This window comes from Exophiala mesophila (assembly GCF_000836275.1).
Source record: "Exophiala mesophila strain CBS 40295 unplaced genomic scaffold supercont1.2, whole genome shotgun sequence".
Classification (NCBI taxonomy): Eukaryota; Fungi; Ascomycota; class Eurotiomycetes; order Chaetothyriales; family Herpotrichiellaceae; genus Exophiala; species Exophiala mesophila.
In genome coordinates this window covers 2,981,595-2,996,447 of record NW_015622505.1, presented here as the reverse complement: position 1 = coordinate 2,996,447, position 14,853 = coordinate 2,981,595, and the positions used below count along the sequence as shown (strand labels likewise).

General features: G+C 49.8%; 7 protein-coding genes across 8 annotated transcripts; 3 read left to right on the top strand and 4 right to left on the bottom strand.

Moving 5' to 3' along the window:
* Positions 1-157: 157 nt before the first annotated feature.
* Positions 158-1,088, bottom strand: PV10_02872 (uncharacterized protein). The gene is made up of 2 exons (XM_016367248.1): positions 789-1,088; positions 158-719 (listed from the first exon to the last, which is right to left on the bottom strand). Exons 1-2 carry the CDS (start codon positions 933-935, stop codon positions 267-269), a joined length of 600 nt encoding a protein of 199 aa, XP_016226766.1. The 5' UTR covers positions 936-1,088; the 3' UTR covers positions 158-266.
* Positions 1,089-1,302: 214 nt separating this feature from the next.
* PV10_02871 (nucleolar protein 58) lies at positions 1,303-3,601 on the bottom strand. Its single transcript, XM_016367247.1, has one exon. The coding sequence runs from the start codon at positions 3,467-3,469 to the stop codon at positions 1,595-1,597; it is 1,875 nt and encodes a 624-aa protein (XP_016226765.1). The 5' UTR covers positions 3,470-3,601; the 3' UTR covers positions 1,303-1,594.
* Positions 3,602-4,054: 453 nt separating this feature from the next.
* Positions 4,055-5,304, top strand: PV10_02870 (V-type proton ATPase subunit D; the record flags this gene model as incomplete). Its single annotated transcript, XM_016367246.1, has 4 exons — positions 4,055-4,061; positions 4,114-4,202; positions 4,250-5,167; positions 5,221-5,304. The coding sequence occupies 4 exons, from the start codon at positions 4,055-4,057 to the stop codon at positions 5,302-5,304; spliced, it is 1,098 nt and encodes a 365-aa protein (XP_016226764.1).
* Positions 5,305-5,868: 564 nt separating this feature from the next.
* Positions 5,869-7,165, top strand: PV10_02869 (uncharacterized protein; the record flags this gene model as incomplete). The annotated part of the gene is made up of 1 exon (XM_016367245.1): positions 5,869-7,165. The coding sequence occupies one exon, from the start codon at positions 5,869-5,871 to the stop codon at positions 6,913-6,915; it is 1,047 nt and encodes a 348-aa protein (XP_016226763.1). The 3' UTR covers positions 6,916-7,165.
* Positions 7,166-7,326: 161 nt separating this feature from the next.
* PV10_02868 (uncharacterized protein) lies at positions 7,327-9,570 on the bottom strand. Its single transcript, XM_016367244.1, has 2 exons — positions 8,061-9,570; positions 7,327-8,001 (listed from the first exon to the last, which is right to left on the bottom strand). Exons 1-2 carry the CDS (start codon positions 9,354-9,356, stop codon positions 7,945-7,947), a joined length of 1,353 nt encoding a protein of 450 aa, XP_016226762.1. The 5' UTR covers positions 9,357-9,570; the 3' UTR covers positions 7,327-7,944.
* Positions 9,571-10,273: 703 nt separating this feature from the next.
* PV10_02867 lies at positions 10,274-13,557 on the top strand. Of its 2 annotated transcripts, XM_016367243.1 has the most exons (4): positions 10,274-10,601; positions 10,667-10,858; positions 10,916-13,016; positions 13,078-13,557. In XM_016367243.1, the coding sequence occupies exons 2-4, from the start codon at positions 10,784-10,786 to the stop codon at positions 13,143-13,145; spliced, it is 2,244 nt and encodes a 747-aa protein (XP_016226761.1). In that variant the 5' UTR covers positions 10,274-10,601; positions 10,667-10,783; the 3' UTR covers positions 13,146-13,557. The 2 variants fall into 2 exon arrangements, with proteins under 2 accessions (XP_016226761.1, XP_016226760.1); XM_016367242.1 differs by having other exon boundaries at positions 10,274-10,858.
* Positions 13,403-14,411, bottom strand: PV10_02866 (uncharacterized protein). The gene has a single exon (XM_016367241.1). The coding sequence runs from the start codon at positions 14,369-14,371 to the stop codon at positions 13,664-13,666; it is 708 nt and encodes a 235-aa protein (XP_016226759.1). The 5' UTR covers positions 14,372-14,411; the 3' UTR covers positions 13,403-13,663.
* Between the last annotated feature and the right edge of the window lie 442 nt (positions 14,412-14,853).

Genomic DNA, 14,853 nt, shown 5'->3' with positions numbered 1-14,853 from the left:
TGAATGTTTATGTTTTGAATATGCAAACTGCACGACACCGAGTTTATCGTTCTACACTATCCCTTTCCCCGATGATTATTTGGACTTGTGTAGACGTTTGAAGGAAGTTGCTCATCAGCCCCAATTGTCGTCAAGACAATCAATATGATCACTACCCGTTCTCAATCAACGCAATCATTGCCATGATCAAGAAGAGATTGCAATTGCATCAATCATACCTATCCTAGGCTATGCAGCTGTACAAGCAGGGCACCTCCCTTCAATACCTATGTACCATTTGTGCCAGAGCCATTGCGTGTTGTTGTAGACGCCATTGCTTGGTCATAACTCTCCCTAATAGTGTTCAAGATTTCTTCAACCGTCTGTTCACTCTGGTCCCCAGGAAACCTTTCGTCGAATTCCTCCACGAGAATGGGGACGAGTTGACGATCATAAGACGAGTGTGGATCTGCATCCTCCATCTCTTCATCAACCGGCTCCTCATTTGTAAGGTTTTCAGCATCACCACCATTGACAGCCTCAGTCTCGGCATCTTCACCGGGCGCGGAACCTTGGGGGAGGAGGCTTTTGGGGGTGCCAATACCCAGATTGACGAGCATCAGGGCTTCAGGCTTAGTCAGGCCCAGGCGGCGCAGCTTGGGGACGACATCTTTGATAAAGACATCAGGAGAGGTCTGATCTGCCACATAGGGAACAGTGGTGTCTAAATATCTTGCTAACTAGCAAAGGCATCAGAAATAAGCCTCGAATCCAGCCTGCGACCAGACGACCACAGATGTTTCACTTACATCTTGTCGAATGTTGACATAATTCTTCAGGTCGACAGCTAGGTAGCTCCCCACCTTCTTGGCGCGCGGCCGAGGAGGGTTCTCTTTGAGGAACTGGTGAACCTCTAGCGTCGACAGGACAGCCGACTGGGGATCGAGGATTTTCATGGGAGTGGTGGGGTTGGAAGAGGAAGCAAGAGATCAGGACATGGACCGAGAATGAGTCGGGCGCGAGACACCGAGTAATGTAATGCGTAGTTGGAAGAGCATTCTACCGCCTCAACAGACACAGGAACTTGGTAAACTTCACCCTCTCATCATGGCATTGGTGTGGTTAATACCAGTGGTTGTGAAAGGTATCACATCTGGTTCTCATAATAAATTTCCTGGTGGCAGAATCCAGTCGCAGTTTCCACAGAAGTCTCCTCACACTTGCCCGATTTGGAGGCGGTAAAGAGTGACTAGGAGATTCAATTATCACGTGCTTCACATCGTCGTCGTCGTCGTCATCGCCTCTCACTCAACTGTCCTCCAGTCTCAAATCAGGCCAACGGCATCAATTACTATCCATCAGCTAGGATTTGTATCCTTTTCATGTGCAGGTCTCAATACAATGTGACACTTGTTCGGCCTTCATCGACCGTCCATCTGACCATCTCAACCTCCACCCCTCCCGCCTGGTGGGTAGACTTGGATTGATACATTTTGCTCCTCGACCGAGAACCACCCAGTAACTCCGTCCGCCGACGCCATGCAGATACATTCAGAAACTCCAGAACATGGCATTTAACATAGACAACATAGACGGCTGATCCATCGTCTCATGCTCATGCCTTTTCTTTCCGCTTCTTCTTCTTGTCTGCCTTTGCTGTCTCCCCGTCCTCCTCGCTTCTCTTCCGCTTCTTGGTCCCATCTTGCTCGCCATTGGACTGGGCCGACGCAGCCTTTGCGGCAGCCTTCTTGGCCTTCTTGATATCCTTCTTGGAAATGGACGACGGAATGCCATCTTTGCTGAATTCAATCTCCCCGCGCTCGAGTTTACGGTTGTATCGCTCCACGCTCAGTCCAGCCAGTTTGGCAAGCTCTTCTACACTTCGCTTCTCCCCGCTAGCTTTCTTCGAGTCCTTGGACTTTTTCTTTGATGACGACTTGTCAGATGTTCCATTGACGCCGTTCACGCTGGCGGGAACAATAGCCGCCGCTTCATCTGAGTCGATTGGTTCGTCGGGCTGTGACTCTCCTTCCTCAGACTCGGCATCGCTTTCTTCGGCATCGTCCGCCTTGACCTCTTCGATCAGCTGCTTTTTGGATTTCTTCTCCTTCTTGGCAGGCGCTTCGTCTCCAGCTAGACCGTCTGCATCAGGGTTGTATTTCCGCGCCTCCTTGATCTCCCATTTCTTGGGTTGTGGTGTTGCGGCTACTCCATTTGGTGCTATCCCAACACCACGAGGCTTCAACGGCTTGCCTTCGATTGCAGCAAGTTTGCGTTCCAGATTGTTTCTTGCTTCCAAGCCAAGAGCAGCTTTTTCGTCTTCGGGAATGTTCGCCTCGTCCGCGCCCCAGTCATGCAAAGCGTCCACTCTGAGACCCAAGGCCGCTTTAGCGGCAAGGATGCGGGCCATCTTGCCCTTGTTCTTGCCGGTCGCCTGTCCGATCAGTGAGGCGTGGTACAACAGACCGTACTTTGGGGTATCATGTTTTGTCTTGAGGGCTCGGAAAAGCGCCTTTTCCGCGCCGAGAATTTGGATGGTACTGGCGGGGCTCTTGGAGAGGTTCATCAAGCTACCAGCATGAGCAATAAGCCGAGCTCCCACCAGCTCACCCACAAGCGCTGTCAAGTTGGGCGCGATGGCAGACATCCGGGCGGACAGATAGCTTGCTAGTTGGGTTCGATACTCGGTGAACTGGACGACCTGGTCTGCCAGGCTCTGGATATTCTCGAGATCTTCCTCTGTGATTTCCGTTCCCATTGAACGATCCGCTGCAGCCTTGACCGCAGCCTCAATCTCCTCAGGAAGGATCTCTGCCAAATCACTTTGTTCCCAATTTGTCCGCATCCCCATTTTGAGCACCACTTTGGCATATGCGAGGTTGTCATTGAGGATCTTGGCCATTTCCGGGAAATGCCAACCATACCATTCCTTGACTCTCATGGCATATGTGTTGAGCTCCTTGTCCAGATCATCCAAAAGACCAATGGCTTGGACAATCATGACATCGATCTTGTCGGGAGAAAACTTGAGTTTGTGGCGTGCGAGTGAGTGGGAGAGACCTAGAGACATGGTCTTGACGTCTTCGGGTAATAGGCCGGGAATCAGGGAGGGGAGGTGTTCGCGAACAGCGCGGTAGAGGTCGGCGGTCGTCGAGTCGGCAATAGCCTTGATGTCAAGGCCTGGGAGTTTGCCAATGGCATTGCCTAGCTTTGGGTCTGCAACTGCCAAAGACAATTTCTTCTCGTCTTTCAGGGAGTCGAGTAGAGACGCAAGCTTGGGTGTGATTTTGCCCTCCACGATGGCGGCAGCCTCTTCCAACGCGGCGGCAGCACTGTCGAATTTCTGGAATTCTTTCAGTTTGAGTTGAGAAGTGACCTTCTCAACACCAGTGAGTTCGGCGACCAGATCATCCCGCTTGAGCAGTTTCTTGTCTTTGGCCTTGAGCAGAGCGTAACCAGCAGAGGTTTCGGTGAGAATGAGGAGTGTCATGTTGACAGCGGAGGCGCAAGAGCGCGCAGTAAGAGATGTTAGATATGGTTATACTGCCGAGTGAAGATATGAAGTGTGAGGGTCTAATTATGCTGGTGTTGCGCCCATCTGCAAGAAGTTTGTTCAAGTAGAAGTTGATGGACGACTCTCCAAAAAATTGAAGCTGGAACAAATTTCGGGCCCGCAGTTGCCAAGAAGTATTTTAGGCCAAGGCGCTATATGTGATAGCGCTGTTAAACGATGATAAAAGCGCGCTAGACACAATTAGCTTGGTTAAGTGGCCGTAGTAGTGAAGCAGCCACTTCAGCTTCCTTATTCTGTCTCCAACTGCATCCCCATCTATCAATCAGATACCATCACCAACTACCATACACTTCAATATCCTCTCCTCTCTCGGTCCACCTTCGTTCCTGTCCTCTCGATTCGCCGGTCTCCTGAGTTCTAGCTTGTGCCACTCTTTCTTCAGCTCCCTGATAGTTTGCCTACGCACGAAACGAGCTCCCGACTAGGACCTGCCCTCATCCAAGGCTCCCTTCATAGAGCTGTCTTCCATACTGGTCCAGGGCTTTGCAGTTGTCGACCACAATGGAAGGTGGGTGAATCAGTTCTATTCTTTTTGACTTGTCTGACTTTAGAACTTGCAGGCCTTCTGTTCAACGTCAATGGCGGCTATCTGGAGGGTATTGTTCGAGGGTATCGCAACTCACTCTTGACCTCTACAAATTACAGCAATGTTTGTCAATCCCACTCCTCCTACTGACTTCTTATTGACATCTTCAGCTCACTCAATGCGAGTCTATCGATGATGTCAAGTTGCAACTGGGCCCTGCCTATGGCGAGACATTGTCGACTCTCCCTCCGAACCCTTCTACATCGGCCCTTGCTGCCAAAACCACCGAGAAACTCGTCGCCGACTTTAGGTATTTGCAAGGTCAGGCGACAGGATCGTTACACAAGTTTATGGACTACCTGACCTACTCCTACATGATCGACAATGTGGCATTGTTAATCACAGGCACACTACATGAGCGAGATACAAAGGAGTTGCTCGACAGATGTCATCCGTTGGGATGGTTTGAAACACTTCCTGTTCTGACAGTCGCCACCAATATCGAGGAACTGTACAATTCAGTTCTGATCGAAACACCACTGGCCCCCTATTTCAAGGGCAGCCTCAGCCACCAAGACTTGGACGAGCTCAACATTGAAATCGTTCGAAACACGCTATACAAGAATTATCTGGAGGATTTCTATCACTTTGTCAACAACGACCCCGAGATGTCTCTGACTACCACTGGACAAATCATGTCCGAGATCCTTGACTTTGAAGCCGATCGACGAGCCATCAACATTACCATCAACTCATTCGGGACAGAACTCTCCAAGGACCAACGGAGGAAGCTGTATCCTGACATTGGCAAACTGTACCCCGAGGGTATGCTGATGTTGTCGAGAGCGGAGGATTTGGAAGGTGTAGCACTGGCCGTGAGTGGTGTCGGCGACTACAAACGATTTTTTGATGAAGTCGGTTTCAATCAGGGCGGAATTGGGGCTGGCAATCAGTCTGGTGGACTTGGGACTGAGGCGAAATCGCTCGAGGATCTTTTCTACCAGAAAGAGATGGAGTTGTCCAAACTGGTCTTTACCAATCAGTTTACACATGCCATCATCTACGCTTGGGTCAAATTGCGGGAACAGGTAAGCATTACTGCTGCTGATAGTGTTGGCAACCACATACTGACCAGAAACAGGAAATCCGCAACATTACTTGGATCGCCGAGTGCATTGCTCAAAACCAGAAAGAAAGGATAGGAAACTACATCAGTGTGTTTTGAACCAGCCAACATTGTTTAATAAGGGATAGCGCACCGGCGTTTGTTAGAGGCTCCTGTGAGAGTTATCAGATATATTGATCTACGGATGTACAACCACCGACGAATTGAGCATGGCTCAGCCAAGATGTTCAAAACCTCAGTCTTCACCATGTCTCTTCACTGTTCAACACTGTCCAACACTGTTGCTGCAGCCAGCGTGAGGATGTCTGATGTTGAACACGTGAATGCAAAACGCGGTGTGGCATAAACATCAGAGTGGCCGACACCTTCCCTTTCTCTTCTTATCCCTGGACATAATTACTACTGCATGAATTCTCTCTTTCATTTTCCATTGACTCTCACCCTCACAGTATCGTCTTCCACTTCGACAACTCTTATCCATGTCATCGATCTCATCGATATCTTCATTGCAAGTACCAGACACATTCCTACTTCCAAGTACATCTTCCATACGAGTACGCGTCATTCCCAGTCCCATCCCGTGAACGAAACTGGTCTGTCTTCGCAGTCTGCCCCGCATTACTTATCAAACATTCGATCAGAGTAAGAGATCGGAAGTACAAAATGACACGCCAATCTGAGGTTAAGGCGGGACAATCGCTGTCGATATCTGCACCATCAAGGCAAGTATCATGGGTATCCCAATCCTTGAGCCCAGCTCGGCCGGCCTCAGAGATCCAAAAGCCAGAACCCTACCCACCTGTCCCCTGGTCATTCCCTCAGCGATCCAAGCAGACAGTCAGCAACCCACAGCCTTGCCAAGCAAATGTCGATGGTGGCCTCATTTCTGGCCTCATTCCCAAAACATGCAATCGTCCAGAGTGTCGGTGCAAGACTGCTGTGAGCCAAACCAAACCAAAGCCCGACAAGGTCAAGATCACGGTCAACACAGCTGCTTTCAACCACTCCACCATCTCCACACCGCTCTCCAAACCATCTGTCAACACTAAGACTGCTGCTGAAGCGAACATCACTCCTTCCCCCATCAACCCCCTTGAGACACCATGTATCGACCAATGTCCCATCCCCGGCCACCTTCGGGATATCGTCCTGCAAGATGTCTGGGACACTGGCAAAGTCGGAAGCTTCGTGAATCACGGCTACGTCGCCAAAGGATCCAAGGACGCGGCATTGACCAGAGCATATAAGAAGGCCGCAGGAACAGCTACGAATCTCGAAGTCGTCAAATTCTGTCGACCACCAACACCAGTGTCAATCTCACCATCGTCGTCGCCATCAAGCGAACTCCTTGACACGATTCACCGTCGCAAAAACCTATTCCAATCCTCATCCTCATCTTCATCATTAAGCAAACCCGGACGCAACAACACCAAACGAGGCTCACGGACAAGAAAAATCCGACCGAAACTCGATCACAACACAGTCGAGCAGAGACTGTTACTCACACGCAGAAAAGCAGCCTGTCGAAAATATTTGCCCGCGACGGTGGACTTGCACATCACAGAGCATGAGGTACCCGCGACCACGAATCTGGCTCACGAGTATTCGGCTGCGTTGGCTTGGTGGTATGATACCGTGGATGGTGTGGCTGTGAATAAGAGGATTCCTCAAGCAGATTTGCCGGTGGCGGATATGTATCAGTATGATTGATTGATTGAGTGATTCAGTCTATTGATTTGTGAGATACTGGACTGGGTGTTGGTTGGGTTGTGATGGGTTGGGTTTGTCTTGACGAGTGATTTTGTGTGTGCGAGTGATAATGATGGAAGGATGAAGGATTCACAAGTGATATCAAGATCAAGATCAGGATCAGATCAAGGTCACGTCACGTCAGGTCGTAAGCCGCGAGACCCAAGTTCTAGGTATCAATACCATTGTGTGGTAGCAAAGATGTCAATAGTATGCATGCCTGGATTCATTCACATTTTGTGATGTACTTGTTCGTTCTCTGTAGACTTGCTTGGTCCTAGGAATTGGTGATTGCAATTGATGAGAACAAAGGTGAAGAAGAGAGACGCTTCTAATATCTCATAGAGACTCAGTATACCTCGCAAGTCTTGATTGTTTGATCATCTATTATTCTCTAGAGAAATTGCTGTAGCTTCAACTTCTCATCACTGTACCCAGTGCTCACGGCCTATCTAGCTCTAGAATCCCAAAAATCCATGGTGTTGTCGAGATAAACATCACAACCAGTACTAACCCGAATCAAGCCCAAATCTCTTGTGTTGTCGCTGCTGGCCTCGCGGCTATGGCAATTGGAATTGGGACGGCACTGTCTGACTTGAAAGCGCAAAGCAAAGCAGAGCGACTCTCGTCAAACCTCCCATCCTTCCGCCTTGATGCTACCCCAATGGAAGCCCTCTCCAGCACTTGGTTCAAGGTGCTTCTATTTTATGCGTGTTTTTGGTATGTGTGCGTGGTTTATCTTGCACAGAAAATGTACATGCAGCAAAAGTAAGACTGCATTTCCAACTCCGTCAGCGCTCCATTTGTCCTCCAATTTGTGTCATCCTCTAGCCAAGGCGCGACAGGTTGGGGCAGCGCAGTCATAGTTAATATAGAACCACAACTTGGAGTAATAAAGAAAGATGCAGACATCCACCCATTAGAGCTCGAGCAAGTCGGCTAACCAGAAACTCCAGGGGCTTGGCTAACGTCTTCTCCCAGCGGTGTCACCTAATCATACTGGAACAAGACGCTAATGCTCTCTCCGTAGTGAACTCGTCGGATAGCCTGGAATCAATAATGTTAGAATGGCAGAGGGAGGGTGTGGATAATTTGCCGCCACTCACCTCAGCAAACACGTGACCGACTTCGAGCACCTCCAACTTGGGACATCTCTTACGATGTTCAGATTGATCGACGGTGTTTGTAACAATGACCTTGTCCAACGCACTGGCGTTGATCCTATCGATAGCATCACCACTCAAGACACCATGGGTAACGAGGGCGTAGACTTTGCTTGCCCCTTCTTTCTTGAGCAATTTAGCGGCGCGAGTGATGGTGTTGCTGGTATCTGCGAGATCATCAATGAGGATAGCGATTTTGCCAGAGACATCGCCGACCAGCATCATGGTGGCGTTCTGGCGATCAGTGATTTTGGTGGGGCGACGTTCTTTGTGAATCAAGGCAAAGTCCATGCCCAATGAATCAGCAATGGCGGTGGCTCGTTTGGCGCCGCCCGCATCAGGGCTGACGACAATTCCATTTCTATAGTCGGGAATATGTTGCTGGATGTATTTCTTCAACAGGGGTCGACCGTAGAGATTATCGACGGGAATGTCGAAGAAGCCTTGGTACTGTGGATCGTGCAAGTCCATAGTGATGACATGATCGGCACCGGCACAGGTGAGAAGGTCAGCGACCAGAGTACCGGCTTGAGCGACCCACTGCTTGTATCCAGGGCGTGGTTTGAAGGTATCAGGAGCAGCTTCGAACTTGGGAGATTGTTGAACAGCAAAATCGTGATTGGCGACGCCATTTGTCGAAGCAGTGGAGTTGGTACGTTTCCGAGCAGCACCTGCAAAGTATTCCGACTTTGTGCTCGACTGGGAACTGGAATCGCGATAATGGCTGAAACGAGCTTGGTGGGCTGGACTGCTCTCGACTGCATCGAGGTCAGTCCGGGAAGCAGCCTTGTGAAGTTGGTGACCGTTGGCCAGGCCGGGACTTTCGTGCTTTTCTGGATGGGGGGTAGGAGGGGTGCTGTCGAAGGTGTAGCCTTGATCGTGTTTGGTGGACTGGCTCGAGGCCTTGATGAGTGGGGCGCCGGTCTTGTTGTAGGGGATATCCGATTGCCGAGAATATGGGAACAAGGGTAGGATGGCAGTAACTTTTTTGGCCGAGGCAGTCTTGCAGGCTGAGATGGCGATGAGAAGTTCGACGAAATGGTCATTGACCTTGCCTCCGCCTGACTGGATTATGTAGACATCCTTGCCGCGGACGGACTCGCCGATTTCGACACGAGTCTCGCCCACGGCGAATTTTGAGAACAAAGCAGAACCTTGTTGAATGCCCAAGACATCACAGATTGTCTCGGTGAGGGCAGGATGGGAAGAGCCCCCGAGGACAACGATATTACGGACCATGGTGAACTGAGGAGGGAGGGGTTTGAAGGTGGTAGGTCGAAGACAAAGATTTTTCGAGATGAGTGGAGATGGTGAGTCGGTAGTGAATGTGGTCAGGTTCAGGCCGTGGGATGACCGTCAAACAAGAGAGAGGTCATGCAGCGTCCAAGGCAAGAAGATCAGAATGCATGAGGCATGCAACGCGGTGGTTGTAGAGCGACATGACGAGAACGAGATCAAATCCAAAAGACGAAAGATTCCGGAAGATGAAGTGAGTCGACGCCTGCGCTGCATGAAAGTTTCTTCGCCCGCCCCACCTTCCCTATCGCCATGCCTGGTCATGCGGAGTCGCACCTGCCCTTGTGTGCCTGGACTGTGACTGCCCTCTTGCCCACAAATTTTCCGACTGCAGGCGCCATCTCGCCATCTCGCCATCTGTAAATCTCATCTCATCTCATGCCCGCAACCCCCCGTCTGTCCCCCAATAATATCCCCCCTGTTTCGCTCTCCCACTCCCGAGGTACAAGGGATGGCGTCATGTCAACCCTGGAACATGAGATCTCTACTCCCTGTGCTTCTGCGTACGACGCTACTACTAGGTACTTACGGAGCACGGGTAGTTATCGGAGTACCGGCCAGTTACAGACGTAGATGCCCTTAAGATGTTGCTCACATTCGTCCAGGTCCAAGGAAAATTCCGTAGACGATACACTAAGCCCATTATGCGTCACATGACCCATTATTAGACAGCCCCAGCCATCAAGATCAATGCCATTCATGGAAGAGGTCAGAGCCCTTGCCTTGTGGTCTATTGGTACATAATACTTGGTACATAATATAGTCCGAAGCTAGTAGAATGCGTTCGTTGAAAGCTTTGTCTCTGTAGCCTCCGTAGCCTGCGTAGCCATCAGATGATCCCTTTGCCCTGTCCTTTGATTCGTCACTCTTCTGTACCTGCCGTTTCTCTCACTGTCTTGCCCTGTCCCTTCCTAATTCTCATCAAGGCGCCTGCCCAACATGACATCTCCGTGCACGTGAGCAAAGTACGGAGGCACAGAGGCAGGAACCTCTCCACATCACGGGGAAGGTAACGCGGGGTCACGAGACAAGGGACCTCGACGTCTTCTCTCTTCTCTTCTGGAACAATATCCCACAACCCATATTTCCGCAGTCTCTGCCAATGAGACTATGACAAGAAGGGAGACCACTTGCTGACTGATCCGCTCTAGCCAGTATCCATGTCATGATCGCTTCAACTTCGGATGGGTGATTCCTTGTCTACAACCCCAGGCACCCCATCCATCTCGTTGCTGACAAAGTGTTGATATAAGGGCCTTCACCAAGTTACCTCCCACACCTGATGCCATGTTCAATGGCCGCACATGTCAAACGAAACAGACTTGGCCCTTTCCTGACCGGCAAGGATTTGCTGCAACGCGATTGAAGCCATGCAAGCCAACTCCACGGTTCACCTAGGCCGCGTCGTCAAGGCTTGCGACAGATGTCATCGCCAAAAGCTCAAGGTGTGTGGCTTCACCTACATTACCTCTGACGGCAGCCAGATGCTCAATTATATCTAGTGTGATCCATTCAGGCCATGCATGTTATGCCAACGTGCCGGCGTCGCATGCACGACCTCGAACACCAAGTCCCAAGGTGTTAAGCGGCGCAGAAGCAGCTCTCGCCCTGATACTCGTAATACCACAGTCCTATCAGAAGTCACTCCAGCCCATGAAGCATCCGTCTCTATCAAGGCATCTACATCGAGGAGCCAAAGTAACGTCACCCCCGAACCCACCATCAACACGATAGAGAACCAAGACCTCCGTGGCACCACTTCTAGCATTGAATTCGCTCGCAATGTTTTTGGGACTGAAAGCGGTGACAAGCTCACCAGCACCTCCCTCATTCCCGGTCATTCTGGCACTGTCTCATCACACGACCATGTTTGGTCCCTCCAGCACCTACAATTACCTTCCAGAGAGATTATGCAGATCCTCATCGACAAATACTTTGATGGCTACCACTGGTACATCTCTCTGTTCCATGAGCAGCAATTCCGCCAACTAGCTGACCGCATCTTGGCCACTTCAATATGGTCTCGCAAGGACATGAGCAATGTCAACGTCGTTTTAGCAGTTGCTCTGCTTGGTCTGCAGGTCGGCCTTGAGGACGACTCCTGGTCTGACCTTGGCCGTCTCAATTCCTTGTCAGTCGACGGTAAGAAACTGCTACACAATTTGTCCACAGAAATACGACTCCATCTCATCGACATTATTGACGACTGCGCCCTGGAAGCCGTTCAAATTTGCCTCCTCTTCGCAACTTTTCACGTCTATCACGACTCTCCTAGCCTGGCCTGGAGCTTGACAGGCATGGCCATCAGCGTTTCGTACGCCCTTGGTTTGCAATCCTCTCGATCCACCACCTCCGACTTCATCCTGCGCCAAATTCAATATCGCTGTTGGAACCACGCCATGGTCGCTGACAACTTTGCCTCCATGATCTACGGCCGCCCTGGTTCCATTGACCCGACCTTTTCCACCGTCCATGAATTATTAGATCTCGATCAGAGAATCACCGATCCATCTGTCCTGACTCATCCTGTCTATGGCCTCCAGAATGTACCAAATACTGCGTCATTTCCCAATCTCAAATGCAAGCTCTACAGAATCATAAGGCATGCTCTCGACCGTGTTCGTGTCCGCAAACAAAATAATGACCTCTGTGGAAATGAGATCGAGGCAAGCATCAAAGGGTCAAGACATGTCCAGGAGCTTCTAACCCAGATCCGCGCATCGTTTCCACCCCTTTTTGAGTGGGATAACTGGGTTCATGCCGATCCCTGGAAATATGCCGAGGACCCGGACAGCGGCTTGCCGATGCGCAATCAATGGAGACAATTGCTCCTGCAAGCATCCATGATCCAAATCCTGTACAATGCCGCTGTCATATTGACCCACCGTCCATTGTTGGAGCACAAAATCTCGTCCCTTGGCGAATCTAAGCCATCCAAGTACGTTCTTGAATCGATTCGAACCTCCTTGAATACTGCTGTGCAGGCCGCTCTGTGCATGTCTCGGATAGCACTTCAAAGAATACACAACCAGTTTTGCGTCTCTTTTGCCTTTATGCACCTCTTCACTGCCGGCGTGGTCTTGTGCATGGTTCCTGCCAGCCAGCCACTCTCAGACTTGTCCCATCAAGCCAAAGCAGGAGTTGTGCGCATCATTCGCATGAGTCAGGACTTGCGGTCCAAGAATCGTGTCGCCCGACATACGGAGAAGTTGCTGAGCGAATTGCTCAAGATCACTCTTCAACGAGAGATTGATAATGCTCTCAAGGCACAAACCATTCCCGACTCGACACAGCGATCGTCAAGTCCTCTTCGTGAGACCACAAAGCATCGTACAGAGACAAGGGTAAATCCAAACACTGCCCCTGGGATAGATACCGCCGAAACATCGATTGAACACGCTCAGCAGCCGTTGTGGGATGTAACTCCATCTACATCCAATGTTCAACCCATACCCGACCAGTACGGCACTGCTTCCATGCACCAGCCAAACATGGATATGGGCGAGGAAGGCGGCATGTTTATGCCCTACCAATTTCCCACTAGCCAGTGGCCTTTCGGTGGTTACAATGACATGAGTTTTGATGCTGGAGGGTTCGACGAAAGTGAGTAATATTGGATGATTGTTTGCTTAGCAGAAGAGTCTAACCTGTTTGCAACTCATAGTGATGTTCAATTTGCTGCCATTCGAGAACAACAGGAATGCCAACTCCGGATATCAGTACCAGCCATGAAAGTTCAGTGATCAGCGCCGTCAAGGATAGACACACCGAAACCACCACCATCACCAGCAGTTGCTGCTGCGCGAGATGCACCTAAGCATTTTCCCGAAGTAGCGTCTCCTCCGCCGACTCGCGGAGATGAGACTAGGCCTTAATGATATCGATGAACATGATTTAGGTCAGAACATGTCAACTCATCTATTAATATTCCAAAAGTTAAATCTCTACCCAAGGAGGAAGCAAAAATTCTCTATGAGAGGATGTGCACACCACGATATGCACACTGGATTTTTATGTCTATCATCCATAGTCGGAGGTTACATACCCAGGCAGGTTGGACCAGAGCAAGATATTTCGTGCTCATTCATGACCAGACGCTTGAAAGAAAGCCCAAAGCCAATGTAAATATATCGAACAAGAACAGAATCCAATTCGATTCCCCGTGATGTGATTGTAATTCATGATCACATCTGATCCATTCCATTCCCCTTTTTTCTCTCTTCCCAGAATCATACAGCATATTCATCGCATCAATCACCCGTATCGACCTCAAGATCTAGCTGCACATTATTACTAACTCCATAATCCTGCAAAGTCAACTGATCCTTGAACGGCCGTTCACCTTGTCTCTTGAGCAGAATCTCATGCGGCCGACGACCAATCATAGACGCCACAATCACCTTGAAATCCTTGACGGGATCCGTTGCAAAACACGGTATTGCCTTTTTCGTCCCTAATCGATCATTGACGTAGACAATAATCATGGGTTGTGTTGGTGCCGCTGGTGCGGCTGGTGTTGATGTTGTACTTGACGACGTGGTTTTCTTGTCCTTTTTTTTGTCTTTCTTTTCTTTGGCGTTGTCTTTGTCTTTTCCGTTTTCACGGTCTCGATCCTGACCTCGGTCTCGATCCCTATCTCTGTCTTCCCGTCTTGGTGACCGCCGTCGTGAAGGCGGTGTCCTTGATCTTGATCTTGATCTTGATCGTTGTCGCGGCCGGTAATGGTCTTTATATCCTCTTTGTAATCCTGAGTCTCGGCCGTCTCTGTCTCTGTCGCGGTCTCTGTCTCCTCGATCATCTTCCCGATCACGTCGCTTTTCTTTCCATTTGAATCCTGCGTCTTTTCGCCGTCGAAGTCGATCTTGATCTCGGTCTCGGTCTTGTCGTGGCGATCTACTGCGTTGACGTTGTTGGTCTCTGCGCGACGAGGCTGAGTCCGGTCGCTCTGTGTCGGACATTGTTTGGTGGAGTATGGTAAAGGTTATTGGTGAAAAAGGAGAAATAGAGGCCGGTTTAATTCTTGAGTCATGTCATGTTGGTTCAAAAATGTCCAAAGTGAAATGAAATTCAGATTGCGTCATGCGGGGAAAAGTCTCACCGCAAATGGTACGGTGGAGTGGAGGTACGGTCGCTACCGCGGAGCATTAATTTGCTTGCCATACACGCCACGCTTGTGTCAACTAACTTGGTGACCTGAAGTCCATTGACTCAATCAAGAACTTAGGCTGTTCACCAACTGACTCAATATGCTTACTTATTACATGGTCATGATAAACAAATCGAAATTTAAATGTTATCATTAGTCCTCGTTGTTCCGACAACGTTGGGTGAGCTACGAGCTCTTCTGCAGCCGTACCAGGATACTTAGGAGTGATTTGAAAGTGTCTAATCACCCATCAGAATCCGCATGCCTAGACAATAGGTACCTTACTTAGTATCT